Source organism: Excalfactoria chinensis, chromosome Z, assembly GCF_039878825.1.
Source record: "Excalfactoria chinensis isolate bCotChi1 chromosome Z, bCotChi1.hap2, whole genome shotgun sequence".
NCBI classification, from domain to species: domain Eukaryota; kingdom Metazoa; phylum Chordata; class Aves; order Galliformes; family Phasianidae; genus Excalfactoria; species Excalfactoria chinensis.
This window is the reverse complement of record NC_092857.1, coordinates 72,992,217-73,015,314: the sequence shown is the minus strand read 5'-3', so window position 1 is coordinate 73,015,314 and position 23,098 is coordinate 72,992,217. Positions and strand designations below refer to the sequence as shown.

At 49.0% G+C, this 23,098-nt stretch overlaps 2 protein-coding genes across 4 annotated transcripts; one reads left to right on the top strand and one right to left on the bottom strand.

Moving 5' to 3' along the window:
- The first annotated feature begins 2 nt into the window (after positions 1–2).
- On the top strand, positions 3–14,676 carry DCAF10 (DDB1 and CUL4 associated factor 10). Its single transcript, XM_072359337.1, has 7 exons — positions 3–439; positions 2,111–2,224; positions 6,003–6,200; positions 6,522–6,724; positions 7,445–7,555; positions 8,473–8,618; positions 11,058–14,676. Exons 1-7 carry the CDS (start codon positions 141–143, stop codon positions 11,424–11,426), a joined length of 1,440 nt encoding a protein of 479 aa, XP_072215438.1. The 5' UTR covers positions 3–140; the 3' UTR covers positions 11,427–14,676.
- A 938-nt stretch (positions 14,677–15,614) lies between these two features.
- On the bottom strand, positions 15,615–20,895 carry SLC25A51 (solute carrier family 25 member 51). Of its 3 annotated transcripts, XM_072359279.1 has the most exons (4): positions 20,817–20,835; positions 20,523–20,641; positions 18,678–18,761; positions 15,615–18,213 (listed from the first exon to the last, which is right to left on the bottom strand). In XM_072359279.1, exon 4 carries the CDS (start codon positions 18,169–18,171, stop codon positions 17,299–17,301), a length of 873 nt encoding a protein of 290 aa, XP_072215380.1. In that variant the 5' UTR covers positions 18,172–18,213; positions 18,678–18,761; positions 20,523–20,641; positions 20,817–20,835; the 3' UTR covers positions 15,615–17,298. The 3 variants fall into 3 exon arrangements, with proteins under 3 accessions (XP_072215380.1, XP_072215377.1, XP_072215378.1); XM_072359276.1 differs by lacking the exon at positions 18,678–18,761 and having other exon boundaries at positions 20,817–20,895; XM_072359277.1 differs by lacking the exon at positions 20,817–20,835 and having other exon boundaries at positions 20,523–20,789.
- Between the last annotated feature and the right edge of the window lie 2,203 nt (positions 20,896–23,098).

Here is a 23,098-nt window from a genome sequence, read left to right as displayed (position 1 = left end):
GCTCGCCCACGTGCGCTCCTCTCTGCGGCCGGCAGAGGGCGCTGTGGGGCGGCGCGGAGGGGGGGCGCCGGCGCAGGCGCGTTGCGGCGGGCAGAGGGCGGAGGGAGGCGCGGCCCGGCGATGCCCGGCCCGGGCGCGAGATGAGCGCGGAGCCGGCCCAGGCGGGGACTTGCGCCGGCACGGCCGCCACGGGGCCCGGCCCGCCGCCACCGCCCGGCATGCAGCCGCCGCCCGCCGCCCCCCCGCGGACGGCTCCGGACGGCGGCCTGTTCGCCTGGCTGCGCGGGCGCTGCCTGGGCCGCAGCGCCGCCGTGGACCCGGCGCGGGACAGTTTCCGCGCCATGACCGGGCTGTACGGCTCCATCCAGCCCGCCGACTCCGTGTACCTCAGCACCCGCACGCACGGCGCCGTCTTCAACCTGGAGTACTCGCCGGACGGGTACGGGCCGCGCCTCTCTCCGCGGTCGCTGCTCCGGCGCGGTGCGGCCGCCCAGGCCCAAGGGGCTGCGGGTCGGCGCCCGCGGGTGGGAGCGGGGCCGGCGCTCCGTCGTCCCCGCGTTACGGCGCGGCCTTTCGGCCTCCTCGGCGCCTCGCGGCGGGGCCGGGGGAGCAGCCGGCGCTGTGGGAGCAGCCGGTGCTGGGGCTCCTCCCGGCCGCGCGGCGCATCGCGGTAGGGGAGTGAGCGGGCTGCGCCGAGCCGCGGTGCGTAGAGCGGTGGCGGTGTCCGCGTTATAACGCAGCCTGGGTCTGCCTGGTGGGCTTGGAACGCGAGCCGTGCCTTCTGCTGCCCTTAGCGCCGTAAGGGGCTGCGGGTGGCACACGCGCTGCTCGAGGTTTCTCTAAGGCTGCAGACTGCGGCAGTGAGTCCCGGTGCCGGTTAGAGAGGGCTTGGGAGAGACACGGTAGCCCAAAATGGAGCAAGCTCAGTGCAGAAAAGTCTGCGTGACTGCACCTTGCAGTATGGCCCCGCAGCGGGATTCCTTGTCAGAGAGGCTCGTCATCTCAGAGGGATCCTTGCCGTGGAAAGTCACACCTGAAATCTGGTACCTGTGCTGTAGCTTTACCTTATCCTTCCAGTTTCCGACATGAGAAGTAGCTGTGCCTTCTTGCTGTCCCCTGTGCGCCTGGAGGTTGTGAGGCTGCGCTGTGGGCTAAGCCACGGATCCTGTCTGAAAATAAACCCAGCAGTGACACAGGGGTGTCTTCCCCGGTTTGGCTGCGTCGCACTTTCCTCACGGCCACAGGCGGTGTTAGGCATAAGCCGGCAGCCTGTTGCTGAACCCCGGTTGCCTTAAGGTCAGGTGGAACAAACAGCCCAGACCTCGTTTACTTTTGCAGTGGTTCGATCCAAGCAGTTGCAGAGCAGTCACGGACCTTCCCCGACCTTTGGTCGCTCGGGATTTCTTTGTAGCCTTCCTCACCCGAGCTGGCTGTGGTGAGCAGAGCTGTCTTCGTGTTCCCTGCCCGTTCTTTTGCTGATGCTACAAAGTCGTGCTCTGAGTTGAGAACCAGGGTTGTATGCGTGAGCTGTTTGTGTGGCACCAGTGAGATCTGCCCCATGACTCTTTCATAACAGAGTTGTTGCATTGCTGGGGGTGCATCTTAGTTCTCCAGGAGGCCGCCTTCGCTGATTTAGCAGGGCAGGCTTAACCACCACTGCAGTGACGGCGTGTCAGGCCATTTCAACAAGTATAAAGCAGATAAATATTGATGCTGTAGGACAGGCTAGACAGCCTGCCCTAACTGTGGATGGCTGATGTTTCTGGTGCCTGTTTGGGACCTCTGAACTCACTGCAAACTTCTTGATGATTTCATGCTAACTCTAGGCTGGTGCCAGTGCCTTCCTGTTGTCTTTGACCAGGAATAACACTGCTGTATTTAGAAAACACTTCTCATCAGAGAGCTCCCTTTTCTTTGTTCATTACTATCATGTGGTGCCTGATAGCAATCCCTTACAAAACTGCTGCGATGGGAAGAGGAGCCAAGCTAAGTAATGTCGAAGTTGTGTCTCTGTGAATCTGGGGACTGGAAGTTTGCTGAGTGTGTGCGGACATGGCATTCATTCATCAGATGCAAACGTTAATGAGTGCTTTGTTCTACTCCCCTGCAGGTCTGTGCTGACTGTTGCTTGTGAACAGACTGAAGTGCTGCTTTTTGACCCAATATCTTCAAAGCACATCAAGACTCTCTCTGAAGCTCACGAAGATTGTGTAAATAATATCAGGTTGGTGAAAAGGAGGAGGAGATAACGTTTTTCTCTTTCTGTAGGTGCTTTTCTAATGAGAGTGCAGGAAGTTTGCACTGCTTTGGGTAGGGTGGTCTTTTGTAGCTGTTAGGCTGTAGTTTGTTTTGTGCCGTTTTCCTTCTGCCTTGGAGGCTGCAAAAGGCTGCAGCTCATGGTGGAAGAATGGTGTTCCAGTACTGCTGTCTGATTTAATTGGCCTTTGGAGGGCCCTGAGTGAACACAGTGAGTCAGAACACAGCAAGTAGCGTGTGACTTCTGTTTGGAGCGCAGGTTCAAAACTGTAGTGAGATAAGGTGCTTATGTGAATATAGCTGGTATTTTGAATTGTAAGAGTAATTGCCTTGGTCGCATGGAAATTTCCAAAGTTCAGCTGCTTTAAGAACAGTTAAGAACATAGAAGGGCCAGGAAAGTGAAATGGCGTCTGTAGTCTGAGAATCTCAGCATTTATGGCATAAATCGTGTGGCTGTTTCTTGGGATTAAGAAGGAAACAGCAAACAGACCAGTCTGAACCATCCGTATGTTTGTCATGGGATGTTTTACCTCTTTAATTCTGTTATTTTTACCTCCTCTATCTGAGGATAGACTTTCACACGTGAATTTGTTCTCGAGATGGTTTTATAACCTCATGAATGACGCTGCTGCCTCTTTTCACTCTGCTTCTCAAAGTGAACAAAAAAGCATTTGGGGCATTTTCCTCCTGCAAAGAGCCAAATGAAATGTGTGGTATTAATGCCTTCACATGTTCTTCAGGTACATAGATGTTTTTTCCATCTTTTTTAATAGAAACTGAAATTTTACATCAGTTGCATATCTGTCAGAAAAACTGAAGCGAGAGCTACCTGACACAAATGTTGGTGGTTTTGGGTTTGTTGTTTCTTTCCTGATAGTTAAGTGGCATTGAACGGTGTCATTCTGGTTTAACGCTGGTAGGTAGCCGGGCACCACACAGCTGCTCTCACTGCACCTCAAGTGTCTACTGTTTGCTCCTCAAGCAGGGCAGGGGAATAAGGAATGTTGCTGCAGACAGCTTCATCTGTGCTACTTCTCCATGGTCACTCTGCCCCTGGTCCTTTTATGTCCTTCCCAAACAGATCCTGCAAGGACTTACCAGGAGCTACTGCTCTCCTAGTGCTGCTTCACTACAGGTTGATAACGTATGATAACGTAGCTCCATCACTCAGAGGTAGTCTGCTGCGGCACAGTCCTGCTGCAGGCAGCAGCTCCCCCAGATCTCTACTGGACCAGAGTCTCTGCCCTTTGGGCTGCAGCTCCAACTCAGGATCTGCTCCTGTGCAATCCTCCGTGGGCTGTAGAGAACTTCTGGAACGCCTCCTGCCATCCTGCACTCACCTTTGTGGCTGCAGGACTGCTTCTCTGATCAACTGCGATTTCTGTAGCACGAGTCAAATAATTTTACCTGCTGATTTTTCTCAGCCAAATAACTTCTGTCTAAATGCTCTTTCAAAATGAAACTTTTTCTTCACTTGGTGTTTTTGAATATAAACGTGCTTTGTCTTCAGTAAGCCTGTGACTTAGTTTGTTTCCTAGTAATGATTAGTGCTGATTCTTGTTCTATCTTTTTGTGTGATAGCTTTTGTGCCACCCTTGAAGGTAGCCAGGCAGCCTTATACTATCCTGGTTTGGAGTGATCACATACATCCAACTTTGTCTGGAGTCAGAATGGTCAGGATAAAGAAATACCACCTTGATCATTTACCTTAATCTGGTAAATGCATTCATCCCATTAGTGTGACCCAAGTTCTTTCCCACTTTCTCATCTTCTTACATGACATTGTGACAAGCCTCTTACCTCGTAGGTGAGCAAGAGCTCCAGGCCCATGAATTGCAGAATGTGTGGTGTCCTTGGAGCACTGTATGTGGGGCACACATTCATTCCTGCAACAGAGAGTAGGGTAGAGTTACTCTTCGATGCATCAGTACTTTGCAAATACCTGGTGAAATACTAAGCACTACACCTCTCATTCTTGCGGCGTCTTAACTGAACATTGCATTTGGATTGCAATACAAAGTTTATCCTCTAATGCACATCTGCAGTGCAGGAGTCAGTAAGTTTGGGTAGCTTGTTCCACGTCTGCAGTTATTTCCAAAGGTGATCTAAAATTCTCATTCTAAACAGTATTTTGACATGTATAGCTGCTTTTTTTTTACTTGAGAAACACTGTCATCTCTCTGCCTTTAGATTCAAATACACAAGCCATACTGTGGGTAAAAGAAAACAGGAGCAAAAGCTTCTTCTTTGTTTATGGAGACTATTGAGACTGTTCCAGGTGGTAGAAAAAATTATGGGATGCAGGAGGCTTACGTGGTTCATTCCCCAGGCTCTGCAGTGGCAGTGAGCAATGTCCTAGGGCTTTGTGAAGCCAGGTGAGCTCTAAAGCAAAAGATGTACGAAGGACTGAAATGTATTTAAGATTCTTGGTAAATAAGCAAATAATGTCTGTTCAGATTTTAATCTCATAATATCCAACACAACAGCACTGAATGTAGTGTAAACCCTGTGATTAGAAAAAGAAGCAAACAGTTAATCAGCTCGATTAGTTTTCTCAGAAAAGAGCTGATAAGCACCCTGTGTAAGAACTTAGGGCCATTGTTCCAGCTTGTTCAGGGCAGGAGTGCCATTTGTCTCTGCAGTCTGCACAAAGTTGTAGTCACGTCACAGGTAAGTTGAAAAGGGTGTGTGGAGATCATCTGATCCAGACAAGAAATGAATAGAAAAACAGGGATTTAGGTTCTTTTTCTATCCATTTACCAGCACACTGGGATGACATCCCCAGTTCTCTGTGCAGCTCAGAGAGGCCGCTTTTGAAAACGGGTTCCTGATAACCAGCTTCTGTCACAAGCCTCGTGATGAGTGCTTTGTTCTGCCTGCTGTTGTGAAGTCAGGATCTTATGAGACATTTCAGTCATGACTGGCTCAGTCAGATGCCAAGTACTGTGTAAAGCCAAGACAAGCCTTACAAAGTGAGGGGGTGTTTGGAGGCTGGACTGAAGCTGATGGGTACAAACTGTTTCAGCAAAGCCAGTGGGCCAGGAAGGGGTTTCCAGGAGGAATAACGAAAGGTGTCATTTATTTAAAAAATGTGGTTTCAATTGGAGAAAGTGAAGTTTGTGGTGGGGAAAAGGAAGAAGTTTTAAAGAGTGCTAGGGGAAGAGTGAGGATACTATGGGGATAGGAATGAAGAGAGTCAAGAACATGGTTTGATTTCTTAAACTGATTGGATTTTGTGTAGCCTGAAAAGCACATGTAATTTGTGTGTTTTCTGGTGTTGCTCCTTCTTAATAGCAAGGGGATCTGCTAAATAGTGGGGGAGGTGAAAGACGGAAGGGACTTCCAATGCAGTCACCTTAAACATCTTCCCTGAGACCTCAGAGCTGGCTGCTCTTGTGCTTTATAAAGGCTGTCTGAGTTCCAGTACAGGAGAGTATTGTTCAGATGGGTAACTGCTGTAGTTGCCACAGGGCTTCTTTGTGTGCCTTTACCCTATTGATGGCTGTGCATTTGAATGACCTATAATGAGGGGGGAAGAAAAGAGGCTGCTGCTGTTCTGCAGGTATACTGGCTTGTTACTGGAGATGTCTGGATTTGTATTAGCACAGTATTGTTACTTAAACTTGTTGTTGTTGTTGGAAAGCACACTGCTGCTATGTGCTAATTCTTTTCTGCAGCCTCTTTTTGTTAGCTTAATTCCTAGATGACTCGTACTGAAATCAGCCACAGTACTTCCCATTTTCAGGTTTCTAGATAATCGACTTTTTGCAACTTGTTCTGATGACACTACAATAGCACTTTGGGATCTGAGAAAGCTGAACACAAAAGTGTGCACTTTACACGGTCACACCAGCTGGGTTAAGAACATTGAGTACGACACCAATACAAGACTGCTGGTAACATCAGGATTTGATGGAAATGTGATCATCTGGGACACAAACAGGTATGTAAGCACTCTTGTGCTTTTGCATTTCTAACCCTTGCCAAGGCTTTGCGCTGCCTTGATGTATAGTCCAGAAAATAAAAAGAAAAGAGAGTTTTCTTTGCTGACACTCCAGAACGTTGTTTTCCCTCTCTGAAAATGTTTTCCTCACCATTGAGATTAGTCTGATCTAAATAGGGTAAAGACAGCATACAAAAATACTTTTAGGACTGACAAAGATGCTTAGCATGTCCCGGCCTCCTGCAGACATTGTTAGGGACTTGAGTCACAGTCCATTGTAACTACTTCTTAGTTGTGTTTTCTCTTCCCTCCTCTGTGCAGGTGCACTGAAGATGGGTGTCCCCACAAGAAGTTTTTTCACACCCGTTTTCTTATGCGAATGAGGTTGACACCAGACTGTTCCAAAATGCTGATCTCAACGTCCTCTGGATACCTTCTGATTTTGCATGACCTCGATCTAAACAAAACTTTAGAGGTTGGCAGCTACCCCATTTTAAGAGCTAGGAGGACTGCATCAAGTTCAGGTGAATACTCGTTGAAATGTCACTAACAGCTTCTCTATTAGAATTCTTGTGGTTTCACCTGGCAGACAGCTAAATACTGCAGTTGTTTGCTCACACCCCCTTCCCAGTGCTTTGGGGTAGAGAATAATAATAAAAAAAGAGAGGTAATACTTGCGAGTTGAGATAAAGACAACGTACTAAGACAGAAAAGGAAGAGAATATAATAGTAATGGTAATCCTGTATGTGTATTTACAAAACAAGTGGTGCTGAAAGCAAGGCAATTTTTGGTATCAATACATCAGCACTACAGGGCATAGTGTGGAATTCTGTTGCCTCTGGCTTGCATGGTCGTGCACTTGTTCTCAATCAGCAGACCTGGTAGAGTCCCATGCTCTAAAATTTCACTCCTTCCTGCTGTTGTCTGGCAGTAACAGCAAAATAGTGGCAAACTTCACTGTTCAGGGGGTCTGTGTGCCTGGGAAAAAAGTTCATACCCCAGCTCCCAGTGGGAGGAGTGTCTCAGAAGCAAGGAGTGCAGCTTCTTCCTTGTTCCCCACAGTGTGATATGCAGACATTTTATTCATGTGAGGCACAACAAAATGGTGCTTTGTGACGGTAAATGGAGCTTTGAAAGGTGTTCTTTTAACAAGATGTATGGCTAGGGAGAGCTAAGTGAAGGACATGCAAAGTACGAGGGCTGTTCTTAGCTTTTGTATTGACGTGGCTGATGCTGTATGCAGATATAACATCTTCAAGTCTGTCCAGTCCTCGAGCTGTTGGTTCCCCGTGTCACCAGAGTGATACAGGTCCACTGTCTGAGAAGCAGATGTCCAGGTCCTCACAGCGAGAAGGTAAGGAAGCTTAAAAATAAACAAAGAAATCGGGAACTTTATTTCATTGCGGCCTAATGAGCAGAGTGGGAAAATGCCGTGTTTTTCTTTGTTGCCTTGAAGAGTGTTACCACAACTTCTGTTAAACCAGTAAAGCGTTACTGCACGCCATAATCTGGAGATTGAGAGAAAACTGAAAGCAGCAGTGAGATTTTATTGTACATGGGTATATTATTTTTGTTATGTGCTGCCATGTCCTTGGGGCTTCATTTATTTATTTATTCATTCATCCCCAGCACCCCCTCCCACCTTAATTCAGAACTGTGAATGGGGCTCAGCACCAACTTGGGCAAGTTCACAAGCCTTCAGAAATCTTCAGTGAATTGCTTGCTAATGTAAAATAACAGTAATGTTAAGCTTTAGTTACTTACGGCTGTGAGTTGTTCAAGCAGTTGTGAAAGAAGGAAGCTCATTTGGACCCCAGAGCAGGAGTTGCCATTGAAAATCTCTTAAAGGCGGGCAGGGGGAAGGAGGCAAGATGTGCACAGCTGAGCAGGCTTAGCAGAATTTGAAGAAGTCATTGTACAAGTTTGAGAACTGGTAGTTTTTAGGCGAGAGGGCATTCGGGATTCTCCTCAAATGATGCATTTGTGTGGAAGTTAGCCCTAACTTCAGTTCACAGAATGGGATGATTTAACACAGATCCTGGAGGGTAAATTTCAAAAAGGAGCTAGTGGGAATCAGTGCTGAGCACGTTGGTATTAACTTTAGTTGTCAGTATAATCTCTCCTTTATCTTTGTTTCACAAAGCTGCAGTGTTTGCTATCATTCAGACAAGGCTGACATGCCCTTCACCTCATATCAGCAATAGACTGAAGCGAGAAGTGAAACTTAACATACAGAATTCCGTTAGACTCACAGTTGACTTCCCTTCCTAGGTGGATCACCTAGAAATAGTTTGGAGGTCTTAACACCAGAAGTTCCAGGAGAGAGAGACCGAGGCAACTGCATTACATCCCTACAGCTCCATCCAAAAGGGTGGGCTACCCTTCTTCGGTGCTCAAGTAATACAGATGACCAGGAGGTAAAACAAAAGGTTTTGAGCAGATACTTGTGAGTAAGCTGTATCACCCATACAGCTGTGATGAAAAATCTGACTTTGGGGTAAATTTGCATTTGAATAAATAAATTCAATTGTAGGCAGAGATTAATAGTTTTTAAGCCAGCATTATGAAATATTTTCCTGCTTTGAGGAGTTCCTGTACCACACTCTCTGTCCTTCCTTCAGTATCCCTAAGCAAATTAGCTTTAATGGAATACTTTTTATAGTGCAACAGCTTGGTTAAATGTTCTCAAACAATTCTTGGCCTCTCAAATATATGATGTAAAAATATGTACCTGCCCAGATATAGGAGAGAAGAACTTGGAAAAGACAGAAGACTACACAGCTGTACTGTGGTGGGCATGGTTTAAGCTAAGCAGAGAAGCTCCTTTCTATTATTCAAATGCATCCAGCTGTTTGGCTTATCCATCAGTGTCACAGGGATAAGGATCCGCTGTGCTGACAGATGCTTTCTAGTGGCTGTGAAAACCTTTCAGAGCATATTTCTGCATTTGCTTAGAACTGCCACACTGTGGGTTTGTCGTCCCGAGGTGACTGTAATCACCTTATTAACAACGGTCATTTTTCACTGTAATGTTTTAAAAGTGATCTCCACTTTGCTCCTAAAAACTGCGGTGTGGGCATATTGTGCAGCAGAGCAGGAGATCCACCAAAATAGTGCAGATGGTGTCAGTTATTGGTGGCTCCGTGCTGAAAAGCACCGAGGCACCTTTTGCCACCTGGACAATCCAAGAGGTTTTTTGTCTACCATGTGCTCACATTCAAGATAAGAAGAAGAGGCACAGAAAAGCTGGAGGGCTGCTACTTTTTCAAGTACAGCCACGTGAGGCTGCATTGTGGAGACTACAATATGTTTTTAACGTCTATGAGACACCTTATGTCCCTGAAGGAGCTGGCTGATGAATATTGGTTGCTCCAAAAGCAGTGCCCCTGCTTTACTTTCATGGAAACCACAGCAGCTGCAGAGAGCACAATTTGATAGAGCAGATTCTCAGCTGCAAAACAGTTTTTCATCACAGTCACCATGATGAGCTGTATGCTTTCGCCAGCAGAGAGTAAGAGCCCATGTGCCTCAGTTGTACACATCTGCATTGGCAGAGGTGACCCACTGTTGCCACTGCTGAAATGCAGCACCCAGCGCCTCTCTGCTCACACCCACTCTGCTCTCCATAAACCTCCAGCAAGCACTGGTGAATGCCTCTGGGTGCCATTTTGGGTGCCAAGATACAGATGTTATATATGTATATTTTCAAAATTACAAATAATTCTTTAAATATCTATCAAGCATTTGCTTTAAAGGTTTAGTCAATCTGATAGTTGATGTAATTTTTTTCTTTTTACTATTTTTGTTTTGGAAGGAAGGCTCACTTTGTACTGGCAGCCTGCAGAGGCATAGAGGTCTGAATGGAAGCATAGGAGACTTGTTAGGAGTTTCAGTACTGGTTCTGTAAGCTCACCATCAGACTGCTGTGCAGTGTAGAATTTTCTGAAGATGCAGTTGACTGACCCAGTTAAAACATGGTGGAGTCCCAGTGTCTGCCTTACTTTTCTCTGTTAATATTAATTTGCACTGTTCTCTTTGTCTTTACTGCAAGAGAGGACAGAGAACAAAACAAAGAACGTATCTTCTGTCTTGCTGCGGAGCATTCAGATTCAGACACAGTGTAAATATAGTTGGTAAATGGGGTGGATTTTGCATTTGATTTCAGATTAGATAATCAGATAAAGTATTAAAATCTCTGATTGCCTCACAGGATATAGGCCTGATCACAGCATTTCATCTAACACTGTTTCTTGTGTCAAGACTTTACTCCTTTTAAAGTCAGGGGCATAAGGTGCCAAAAGGCCATTCTGGATTGCACAAGGCTGAATTCTGCTTTTTTATAGATTTCATTTCAGTGTTGTACTACAATAGAGCAAACTCTTGTCCAGAGGAGCAGGCTTTGTTCTTTCTAGGTGAAAAAGTTTGTATCTAGACACTATGACAGAGGAGGTTTTGATGCTGAACATCTGCTTTACGTAAGTTGTTCAAAGGGAAGAACTGGAACAGGTTGCCCAGTGAGGCTGTGGATGCCCCCTCCTTGGAGGCATTCAAGGCCAGTCTGGATGGGGCTGCGAGCAACCTGGTCTAGAGGGAGGTGTCCCTGCCTACAGCAGGGGGTTGGAACTGGGTGACTTGAAAGGTTCCTTCCAACCCCAAACCATTCTGTGATTCTGTGATAAGAAGATGCCAAACAACCTGCTGGTTCTCACTGTCTCGTAGTAAAGCTTGTGGAGGAGTAGATAAGCAACAGTGTTGGTCATTGCTCTGTCAGTTGCATAAGATGCAGATGAAGTGAAAGTGTTTTTGCGATGCTTTACTGTCTTTCAGCATTCCTTTCTCTCTCTCTCTCCCTTCAGTGGACCTGTGTCTATGAATTCCAGGAAGGTGCCCCCGTGCGCCCTGTCTCACCTCGCTGCTCCCTGCGATTGACTCATTGCATTGAAGAAGCCAATGTTGGCCGGGGTTACATCAAAGAGCTTTGCTTCAGTCCTGACGGCCGGATGATTTCATCCCCACACGGCTTTGGGATCCGCTTGTTGGGGTTCGACGCACACTGCAGTGAACTTGTTGACTGCTTGCCCAAAGAAGCCGGTCCCTTGAAAGAAATCCGTTCCCTGTATTCCCACAATGATGTGGTACTGACAACCAAGTTTTCTCCAACGCACTGTCAGATCGCCTCGGGGTGCCTTAGCGGACGCGTTTCTTTGTATCAGCCAAAGTTCTAGGCGCATTGTACATCAACAGGACCTTCAAATGTTTGTGTTCTAACTACTTCAGCTTAGTTGAAGTTTGTTCTTTTGGAAATCCTGTAAATCCAGATGAGATCATCGTTTCTGTGGTCTCAGTACGTAATAATGACGTGAGTTCCTTGTCCAGCACTGTATGCATTCTCACACTGCATCTGCAAGTCAGGATCCATGCGTGGTGTTTTCAGCCTTCTAGGCAGACCTCAGCTGCTTCTGACCCTGTGCCATCAAGTCGTCATTCTGTTTGGTTTTGTACTGCTGGTAATTTCCTTCAGCACGATTTGAAGTGGGCTGTCTGGGTGAAACATAGGTGGGATGCAGGTAGGAGCTCAGCCACAACTCAGCCAGGCTTCCCCCGTGCAGCACCTCTCTATTCCAGAGGACCTCTCCCTTGCTGAAGCTGCCATGCAGTGACTGTTAGATATTGAGCAGGTTTTGTGCGTGCTAGATTAGTTGGCCCAAAAAGACAAAAAATAGTTTTGTATTTATTTTCTTTTTTTTTTTTTAATCTTTTTTTTTTGTGGTTAGCTAGAAAAATTATGAGTCAGCTTTCTGTAGTGCTTTGCTGTACTAAAAAAGCATTTTTAGACCGCTTTTCCTTAATTACGTATCTTGGAATTGGTAGAAGGAAGAGGCCCCCGGGTAACAGCAATACAATGAGGTGACAGCCCCAAGTTGCACCAGGGGAGGTTTGGGTTGGGTGTAAGGAAAAACTTCTTCTCCAGGAGAGTGGTTGAGTGCTGGAAGAGGCGTTGGCCCTGGGAGGCAGTGGGGTCACCATCCTTGGGGGTGTGCAGGAGCACTAAGGGACACCATCAGAGAGCATGGCAGGGCTGGGCTGGGATTGGGGATCTCGGTGGTCTTTTCCAAACATGAGGTTTGTATGATTCTATTGATTGAGACGTTGCTGCATTTCTTCATCAGAATTGCGTTGGAAATGCCTGGAGCAGAGTAACAGGAGCTGAATAGGAAAACCAGAGTAACAGGAGCTGAATAGGAAAACCAGAGTAACAGGAGCTGAATAGGAAAACCGGAGTAACAGGAGCTGAATAGGTAAACTTCTTATGCTGCATCCACTGCACATGACCCTTAGAGAATGTTTCTTACAGCGTGTATGATTAATTGGCGACTTTTAGTCCTCAGCCAGTGGGATTTGTTTTGTGGGAAGCTTTCCCCATCAGTTACATAAACCTTCTTCCTGTGTTGGAAAATGAGCAGTGCAGGGTTTTTACTTGTGTTAAGGCCTCGACATCTTCCTTCTGCTGCGCACAGCAGGAGTTCATCTAGGGAGTGTCTGTAGTACAACCAGATAAGTATTTCTTTACTAGTGTTGCCAGTCTGAGGGTGGATTAGAGCCATTCCTGTCTAAAGTGAGATCTGTGTGCATTTAACTGGGTTAATCATAGAAACCGGAATGTGCTTTAAGGGTGAACGTTGGCATATGAAGTATGAAAGCCAGGTTTTAACCCTTAGGTTCATCACAGGCTCCCAGGCAAGCAAGGGTGGGGGGACCTCACAGGCTGCTGAAACCTGCTGTGAACGCTCCATCTCTGGAGGTCCTGTGGAAGCATCCCTGCCCACAGCACTGGGAATGGGCGATCCTTAAGGATCTGTGCTGTGATCCTAAAACGTCAGTGAATTTCTATTAAAAACAAACAAACCAAAAGCCCTTCAGCGATGGGTGTTTGATACTCTGAGGACTGGTTGTTCACCTGCTGCGTTGGGTTTTCAGTACCGCTGGCAGCTGGCGGTACTGGCAGCTTTATGTACGCTATTGACAACCATCTCAGCTGGAGGAGGGGAGGGTTGGTTAGGGTAGGATGGATGGGTTGGGGTGGGACTCAGTGATCTTTAAGGTCTTTCCCAACTGAGTGATTCTGTGATTCAGCCCGGTGGAAGGAATGGTGTTGAGGTTTTGTCTTTCTGAATCATTACCTTGTGGATAAATTTGTTGCTGAGCTTTGGATTCTCTCTAATCAGCCAAAAACAATTACCATGTTGAAAAAGACAAACCCTTAACCCTGCACCGTTAAAATATCAAGGGCCCCAGCGATATAAACCTGCCCGTCTCAAATATAAGCAATTGTTTCATATTGTGCATTAAAGTCTGCGCTAGGAGCAAAGTACAGCAGTGGCCTCAGACGTTGTTTACTTTTGACCTCTCAAGTGTTGCAGCGCTTGGTAGATTTTACCACTTTTCTGATCAGGATGGAGCTCCTCGATTGTAAAGCATGCGGGAATGTTTTTACGTGCATGGCTTCATAGTCATTGGTTTCCGTGGTAAAGTGATCCCCTCATCCACTGTGCAGCTGGTCAGCGGGAGCAGACAGGCTGCGTCATTGAGGTGTCTGCGTGGCACTCACAGCGGTGTGTATGGAACCAAACGGTGTCTGCAGGTAGCTCTCCTTTTGTTATAGCCCAGTGACTGTTGTAGGAGTCAATGCATTTCCCACCTGTTCCACTGGAGGCTGGTCTGTGCATCATTGTAGCTCTGTTACGCATTTGTGGGGGAGGAAAAAGAGACCATTAATGGGACTAGAAAACGACATCCATGTCTGTGTACTTGTCCGTGTATTTCAGTATGCCTGCAGCCACTGGGCATCATCAGTCCAACGGGGGTAGTTCAGGGAAAAACGTAACCTCCATCAGAATTACTGGGGATAAAGCACAGTGATACTGACACACTTCTGTTTGCACTCTTTGAGACTTGGTAAGGACAATTTGCCTACCACCAGAATAGGAATGTAAATGTCAGGTTTTTCTGTGTTCTTCTTTTTTTTGTTGTTGTTGTTAATTTGGGCGGCGCTGATGCGCGGCAGGTCCCGATACCAAGGAAAGGAGACCTGCTGCTCTGCGCCTTGCCCTGCTGAAAGCTTTTACGGAGTCTAGTTTACAAGATTCTACGAAGTCGGAGTAAAGGAAGGTCGAGAACCGTCATATTTTTGTCCTGCGAGAGAAAGAAACTTCTAATTTCCTGAGTTTGGTCGATGGTGCATTTTCTTATGCACTTCATTTAAGTTTAAAGTTTTTAATACTAGAACAAATTGTGCATGTAAATATTTTGAGATACCTGAGATTTCGTAGTATGAAGTGTAGCCTTTTCATACAATATAAAAGGATCAGAACTGCTCTGAATATATTGTACTTACAGCCGTTCAGTAACTTACTATTTGTGGAACGTTTTCCTTGCTTGCGTAATAAATTAAACATTTAATAACTCCGTGAATTAAAATCTATTTTAATGTATTTGTCTTACACTGGGCTGTGTTCTGTAACGCACACTGGAACTGAGGGGGGAACGAACCACACGTGGAGTGACACCTGCGTGTTTCCTTCTGGTGTTGGTTTGGCTTGAGCACAGCTGGGGTGGAATGTGTCCCTCCGAGAGCCCAGACAGCTACAGTGAGTAGCACTGATACTTACACAGAATGGCGTGGGTTGGATGGGGCCTTGCAGCCCGAGCAGATTCAGGGCAGTTTAGGCTGGAAAGGACCTTCAGAGATCATCTCCAGCCATCCAACCTGCACGCAGAAGCACTTGCAGCCAGCAATGTTTGGAGATGAGCTCTTTCCTGGCCTCCAAACAACAGCCTTTGCATCACCTACCATTCCTACTCTTGGACGTCAGCACGGCACAGCGAGTCCTGCCCATCATCAGTTTGTTAATACTGGAATACTAGTTCAGCCTTGAACCCAGCTAGAAGTAGCTGAAGCAGCACAGCTGTCTCTGTGCTGTCTGCCAGCAGCACAGCCCGCTCCGTGCACTGTTTTCACATCACCCTTGCTGCGCGTAGCCTCGCTGCGATAGCTCTCAGCTCTGCCTCCATTCTGTTCTTTAACAAGTAAAACATCTGTAATTCTTTAGACAGCTACTGCCGTCGTGCTGTAAAACTAACCACGCTTACAAAGAACAGCCTGGAACAGTGTGGTATCATGACATACTTCCCGTTTTCCATCTAACTTCTGCACAGCCAGACAGCAGCAGACAGGGCTGTCCTTTCCCAGCCATAACACCATCCATTAGTGACAGCTCAGGTCAAACTGTGTGAACTCTTCGAATCATGTCTTCCACGGGAGAAATAGAATCCAGCCCTTTTTATTCCATCAAGGAGAGATTAAATAAAACCACAACCATTACAGCGGTAAAAATCAGACTCTGCCAGTAACAAACATTCAATAAACATTTTATTTCGATGCAGGTAACCACGACATTCAGATACAGCAATGCTCATTTGTGCTGGGCCCTCTTGGACTGTGAAGCTAGGGACCTGGTTAGGATCAATAATCATGACACACTGATTACAGCAAGTATTTTGTGACAGTTCAGCAAACAAAAAAATAACCACCACTACAAGCTTTAAGAAAAGAGCAACTTGGTAAAAGTTTATCCCCATCTTTCAGAATAGTTGGCGAGGTTGTTCTGTTTTTTTGGGTTGTTTTTTATTTTTTTTTTGTCTGTTTTTAAATACAGCATAATGACATTGAGTTCCCAGGACCAAACCAAGTGTTTCTCACTAGGACCCTCTCTTGGTCTGTTATGCCCATCCCCATCCTGCTCCCTCCTCCAAGGCCTGCAGCCTCATGCAGCCTCATGCAGCCTCACACCTCCCGGTGCTGCCGTCTGCAGGACGCAGAACACCACATGTTTCTGCACATCTTCATCTGCACTTGCCCACAGAAGTCCACCAACGCTTCTCCAAGTGCTGCATCATTCCAAAGGTCCGTCTGCCTCCTGGTACGACAGTCGCAGGCTTCGCCCCAGTATTACCCAGGAGTTCAATCCTGGCAGTGCTAGAGTGCAATTCTGTCTTACAGAACTGTTACACGTAGACACCAAGGAGACGGAGCTCCGACTTCCCCGTAAGAAGTCTTGTTGTGATCGGTTCTGTCACAGCTCTGATGAAACACAAGCCATCCGCAAAAGACAAGATGCCTCTCTGGAAAAGAGCTGCCCGAGAACTGCTGCCACAACAGGAGAACACAGGAAAATGAACTAGTTTATAATAAGCGATACAAAAAGAGACGTCTTCTTTCCGGCCTCGCAGCTGTAGAATAATAGAAAAAGAAGTAAAAAAAAAGAAAAGGAAAGCAGAACAAGCTCCGCATTTACAAGTCAAAGGATTATAACAAGGAAGGACACTTTAAAGCTTTCTCGTATTTGCTGTTTCTCTCCTTCCACTTTTCCCTTTTCACACAAACTGTGCACACGTACACGCACACAGAAACCCCACTCTGAGTCAGTTTACACTGAAGGCAACATGCAGTAACTGCTTTAATGCTGCCAAATGAGACGTTCTGCTTGAAGCCGAGCTTCCAGCAGGAGAGTTGGCATAGACTTTGTTTAAGCACAGAACTCGGTCATCCTCCTCTGGAGTTGTTGTCCATTTGGCCACGAGCTACAGTGAACACTCAGGAGCCTACAGCATCTGAGGATGTCATCTTACACCAGCATTCTGAAGTTCATCGAATACAGGAATGAATTTGCATCAGCCTCCCCCTGCCTTTCATGTTCTACCAGGTGGAGCGCACTCATCACGGAGTGTTAGGGACTTTTGGGAGTGATACTGAATAAGCCACTGGACTGACAGACGAGTTTGTGGGTTATTTGGTTTTGTTTTCATCTGTTTGTCTTGTAGTTTCATCACGGGTAAATCCACCTGCCAGCAAATAAATAATCCATGAAGCTAGCCATAATTGCACCAAGGTTTGGATGTATCAGCATTCACCCCATATGCAGTGAAGGCCAAGATTAAGTGCCCGTCACGCTATGCAGGCGCTGCTCCCAAGGATGAAGCATCATCAAAGGTGGCAAAAAACGAGTGAATAGAAGAAATGAAGAAACTAAGTGTTTTTCATAACAGCTTTAGCAAGAACTCGTAAGTTGCATTGATTATACCCCAGGACAGGACTGAACGGTGGTAGTTCAGATGGGCTCCCCTGAAAAGATTGATCAATTTCCTGTCACGCTCCAGCCAGATCTTCACAAAAACTGTCGAGAAGGACTGAAATTCACCCCCAATCTGAGCTTGCATGCGAGCTTTCACAACATTCATTGGGAAGAACAAGAATCCCAGCACGGCACCCAACAGCCCTCCACAAATGAAGTCATTGACCAAATGAGCGCTGTAAGAAGTTGCTTCAGGCAGGCATTGTTTAATAGGTCCTCTCAGGCCGAAGAAGAGTACGTTACTGGGCCCGTTTCGGAGCAAAATGGGCACCAATCCCCGATAGTACTCTCTCACCCCATAGACTTTCAGTACCTTGAAAGCCTGGTACGTGTTTGTGAACTTATCGTGGTGTTTGTAGTCCTGAAGCAAAGTCTGCACTCGCTCGAAGGGCGTAAGAACAGCTTCTGTGGTCCCCGCAAGCGCTGCTGCCACGCTGCGTGTCAGGAGCTCAGGAGCAGTCGTGTGGCTGTGCAGCAAGGAGGAGAAATCCTCATACAAGCCGAACATGAGAGCCAGCGTCGTCGTCTTCTGCAATAAGGGTGGAAGGATCCCACGGTAGAGATTTCTAATTCCATCTTTCTGCAGCTGATGTATCGCATCCTTTGTTTTCAGACCATACAGCTGCTGTCGAAAGAGGACCTTCTGGATGGGAAAAGTAACTGCTATGTTTGTGAACGCCGCACAGTAGCCACACAGGTAATGTTTGCTAGAGGTAACCGTAACGTCACTGCTTGCATCTTCCTCTGAGCTTCCTGGGGAAAAGCCTCCTGACCCCATCGTGCTGTTCTTCTTACTGCTGTACACCTCAGTCCTCTTTTCCTACATCAAAAAACAGAAAAGAAAGGACGTGAGCAGAGCTGCAGGTAGTCCAGCTTCTTTCTCTCACACCAGCACCCAGCACTGCATGTCTGAGAAGAGCCCTTAAAATGTGAAGAACATGCAAGGACAGAACTTTCAGACGTCACACCATTTTCTGCAGGGCTCTCATAAGCACAGGCTTTCTAATGGATACAGAAACAAAGAGGGAAACACAACAACATACGAATCTCTCGTGTGCTACATTACAGCTGACAATGGGAAGCTCCCCCATTTGATCATGTTACGCAACCAGGAGGCAATGCACATCCCTCTGGATTTGCTTTTCTCCTGCTGTTACACACTGCGTAATGCTCTGCAGTCTGACACGCGTCACTCACAAAGATGTGCTGTCTGTGTTGATAAGAAAGCTCACGCCAAGGAAAGAATTCAGCCTAGGTGGCTCATGCACCACGCCATATACACACCAGCTCGGGGCACCGCTCGGATGGCAGCAGCTCTATCTGCACGCACCAACGCAGCCACACCTGCAGGTCTCAGTCGCTCCTCCACTGGAAGGGGAACAGCGGGACATGAGAGCTCAGCTCACAGTTTGGAACACAACCCTTACAAACAGCGTTCAGAAACCCACCGCCTGCGCCCAGGACGTCAGATCTCCCTCAGGAATAAACTAATCAGTGCATGGTTCACTTTCGCAGCCCCCTCCTGTTGGACGCAGCACAATGCACAGCGCTGTGACACCCCCAAAGACCAGCTGTATGGCTCAGAGCTGCGGAGCAGCAGCGCCGGGGGCAGAACGCAGTCTGCAGACAGCCTGCAAACACACGCCACCTGCTGACAACACAGCGCAGAACCCACTTTGTTACGAGCCAATATCAAAGTATCAGCTCCTGAGAAAAAGCGAGAGGCTTGGATCTCTTGTACTGCCTCTGCACGGATCTGTGCAGCTGCTGCAGCGTGCTGCTTCCACGCAGGATGCTCTCCCCCCCATATGAGCGCACTGACTGCGGGGACACACGCAGTCCTTTCTGACTGTGTGCCCCACTCAACCCCTGCTCCCCCCACACTCAGATGTGATTCTCCTGCAGGACCGTGGCCCGCCTACCCTGCAGAGCACTGGCTCAGAAAGGCACAGGGGAAAGGGAAAAAGCAACGACACTTTTTGTATCCGATACTGCCTTTTTGCAGAATCAACGCGTCATTTATGTTGAGAAGGAACAAAAATATTTTAATTTTTTTAAATGGAGAAGGCCCGTAAGATTCAAAGGGGTTAGAAGGGGCCTCAGATCATCAAGTCCAGCTGCCCTGCTGAAGCAGGCTTCCGACAGCAAACCACCCAGGAAAGCATCCAGGCAGGTTTGGATATCTCCACAGAAGGAGACTCCACCGCGTCTCTGAAGAGCCTGCTCCATTGCCCCTGCACTCCCAGTGAAGAAGCTACTCCCGTATTCCAGTTTCTGCCCATTGCCCTTTGTTCTATCACAGCACACCGCTGAAAGAAACGTACACTTCAGGCCATTACTCCTTGTCCTCCTGCTACGCACCACCTCATCCATTTGTCTTCCCTTCAGGTATCTACAAACGTTTATCAGACCCCCCTCTTCACTCTTCTTTTCCCCAGGCTGAACAGACACAGGTCACGCAGCCCTTCCTCACACAGGAGATGTTGTGGGCTCTTCATCATCTCTGTGACCCTTTGCTGGACTTCTTCTAGGAGACCCCTGTCTTTTTTGAACTGTGGAACCCAGAACTGGACACAGTATTTTAAATGCGGCCTAACCACGATAGAGGGTTAGGATCACCTACCCCAGCCTGCTGGACACACTCCAATGCACCCAGACAGCCCGCAGCCTATGCTGACACATATGGTAGTTCTCATCCAGGTGTAGGGCCCCACACTTGTTCTTCTTTCCCACTCTGCAGCCTGCCCAGGCCTCACAGCCCTCTGTTGTTCCAGCCACTCCTCCCAGCTTCCTATTACAGCTCACCTGCTGCGGGTGCACTCAGCCCCTTCATCCCAGTACCGGATCAGACCCTGAACAAGCCCAGCCCTCCCCTGCCGTGCCCACTGAACTGTGCCCCTCAGTGCCACAGCTCCGCGGCCCCGAACACCTCCACAGACGGCGACCACGCCGCTGCCCGCACGGCCTGTCCCAGAGCCCGGCTGCCCTATAACGAACTTACACCACATACACCACCTGCCCCCCCCCCCCCGGTGCAACTCGGTGCCACCACCGGGGCCGCTCTCCCCCAGCCGGACCACCCCCGCTGGCCGTGCCGCTCCCGCCGCCCCCCGTCTCCCCGCCGCTCACCGCATGTCCCGCGCCGTGCGGTCCGTCACGCGGCGGCCGGCTGTGACCCCGCTCCCCGCGGCGAGGCCCGGGCGAAGTCTCGCTGTGGCGGCGGGCGGCTCCCCCGGAACAGGCCGGACCTGCGGGCAGAGCGGACACGGCGTTACCGGGGAGCGGAAGCCACGCGACACCTCCCGGCCCGCCCTCAAGGTCAGCCGGCGCAGCGCCGAGCCCTGCCCACGAACCGCCCCGCCCCCCGAGCCGGGCCGGGCCGAGCCGAGCCGGGCGCCGCGACCGCGGCCCAGCGGGACGCACCCCCAGCCGCGGCCATGGCGGGGCGGCACCGCAACGAGCCCGCGCGCCGCCGCCTGACGTCCGACGCTGCGTGATGACGTCAGAGCCGGCGCCGGGGGGGAGGAGCCCGCTGGGGGCGGGGCGGGTCCTCCCCTCCCGCAGCCAATCAGGGCGCGGCGTTCCCGCTGTCCCGGCGCGCCGGCTGCAGTCGGACAACGGGACGTTCCGATACTGAGCCCTGATCTCTGAGCTGCTGGCGCCTGTCAGCTCCTGTCAGTCAGCCGCACAGCTGTCTGTGTGCACAGCTGTCTGTGGTGCACAGCTGTCTGTGTGCACAACTGTCTGTGTGCACAGCTGTCTGTGTGCACAGCTGTCTGTGTGCACAGCTGTCTGCTCTGTGTGCACGAGAGTCCGGATGGCACCTCCAACAAGTCCTGGTGTCGCTTGTTCCTCCCCCTCAGACGCCCCGGGCTGTGCCATGTAACAGCTGCCGCTTTTGCAGCTGCAGATCCGCCAGCGCCCGTTTACGCGGTGGGGCGGTCTCCGGTGGGGGTAGGAACAGCATCCAAGGTCATCATAAAGGAGGAACAAGGCTGTTTCCTTTCTCTGCAGGCTCAAACCCTGCTGGGCTCATCCCGGGAAAGCCCCGAATTAGCTGAAGAGCTGCGGGCAGCAGAGGAGGAGGAGGGCGAAACCCTTTTGGAAGCATTAACTTGGTGGTACACTGGAGTTCTGTAGTCAGGCCCCTCTGCCTGTATATCCAGCTCTCACCTTGTAAACACCTTCCAGTACCTAAGGGGAGTTTCTAAGTGGGAGGGAGAGCAACGTTTTACATGGGCAGAGAGTGACAGGACGAGGAAGAATGCCTTTAAACTAAAAGTGGAGATTTGGGTGACATGTTAGAAGGAATTTGTTTATGCAGAGGGTGGTGAGGCACTGCCATAGGCTGCCTGGAGGGATGTGGGTGCTCCAACCCTGGAGGTGCTCAAAGCCAGGCTGGGTGATCCCTGAGCAGCCCGAGGTAGGGGTGGCAAGCTGCTGGACACAACATCCCTTCTAACCCAGCCGTTCTGTCATTCCATGGTGACAGCCTACTTGACTGGCACGAGCTGCAGATGGACCCTTGCACCGGCACAGCATCATGAAACATGGGACTTCATTTGTTTAAAGGCTGCATTGTACCATTTTATTTAATGCAAGGTGTGCCCCTGCTTCCTCTCCAGAGCACATCTGGTGGGATGAAGCCTGGCCAGGCGCGGAGCTGCTGAGAGGATTTTGCTTGCCTGCACTGCGAGGCTGTGTCACAACAAAGTGACCTTTCTGTGTCTTTCAGCCTGATAGCTGACAACACCGTCCATTCAAACTGTGAGGAGGGAGTGGGTATTTCTAATGGAGCCAATGCCCTGTTCCGGTGGCATGGTGGAAGACAGGTTCCTTTACACCGCTCTGTAATCAGTGAACTTTTGCAAGCGAGGTAATAAATCAGCACCATGCTGTAAGTTGTTTGCCCCACACCAGGTACTGTGTTCTTTGCCCCAGAACTAGGGCAAGGTCTGGTCTCTTGCTCAGTAGGCTGCAGTTCTTGCTGGCTGCCACCCAAATCCTTTGCTGGTGGTGGCCATGGGAAGCAGTGCCCTTCAGCCCCACTGCAGGCTCACAGTGCTCCCAGCCCTGTCGCATGTCAGGAAGGCTTTGGATAGCAAGGCATTGCATGGCTGAGCTTTGAGCTGCAGCGGGAGCTATGGGAGGGAGAGGCTGCAGGCATGGTAGGAAGGGAGCTGCAAAATGAGCTGCAAAATGAGCTGGCGGGGAAGAAGACCGGCGTGGATGAATAGGGAGCTGTCATTGAGGCTCCGGGAGAAAAAGAGGATCTACCGCCTGTGGAAGGAGGTTTGGGCAACTGGAAATGAATACAAGGAAGTCGTTAGGATGCATAGAGGTGAAATCAGAAAGGCAAGAGCCCAGGTTGAATTTAACCTGGCCGCTGGGGTGAAAAGGAATAACAAACTCTTTTATAAGTACATTAACAGTCAGAGGAGGACAAAGGAGAATATCCACTCTTTACTGGATGAGGCTGGGAATGTGAGCACTGAGGATAAGGAAAAGGCGGAGGTTCTGAATGCCTTCTTTACGTCTGTCTTTAAAGGTCAGACCAGTTATCCTCAGGGTACTCCTGTCTCTGAACTGGTAGTCTCGGCTGGGGAGCAGAATGAACCCCCTGTGATTCTGAAACGGTCAGAGTCCATGGGGCCGGATGAGATCCACCCGAGGGTGCTGAGGGAACTGGCGGAGGTGGTAGCCGA

Bases quoted from the DNA above. Each gene is read 5' to 3' on its own strand.
- SLC25A51 (XM_072359276.1), bottom strand. The intron at 18,214-20,522 runs GTGAGCGGCGGG...TTTTTGATGTAG, and splicing joins CGCACGGCGCGGGACATGCG to GAAAAGAGGACTGAGGTGTA.
- DCAF10 (XM_072359337.1), top strand. From the start codon at position 141: ATGAGCGCGGAGCCGGCCCAGGCGGGGACTTGCGCCGGCACGGCCGCC. The intron at 440-2,110 runs GTACGGGCCGCG...ACTCCCCTGCAG, and splicing joins CTGGAGTACTCGCCGGACGG to GTCTGTGCTGACTGTTGCTT. The intron at 2,225-6,002 runs GTTGGTGAAAAG...TCCCATTTTCAG, and splicing joins GATTGTGTAAATAATATCAG to GTTTCTAGATAATCGACTTT.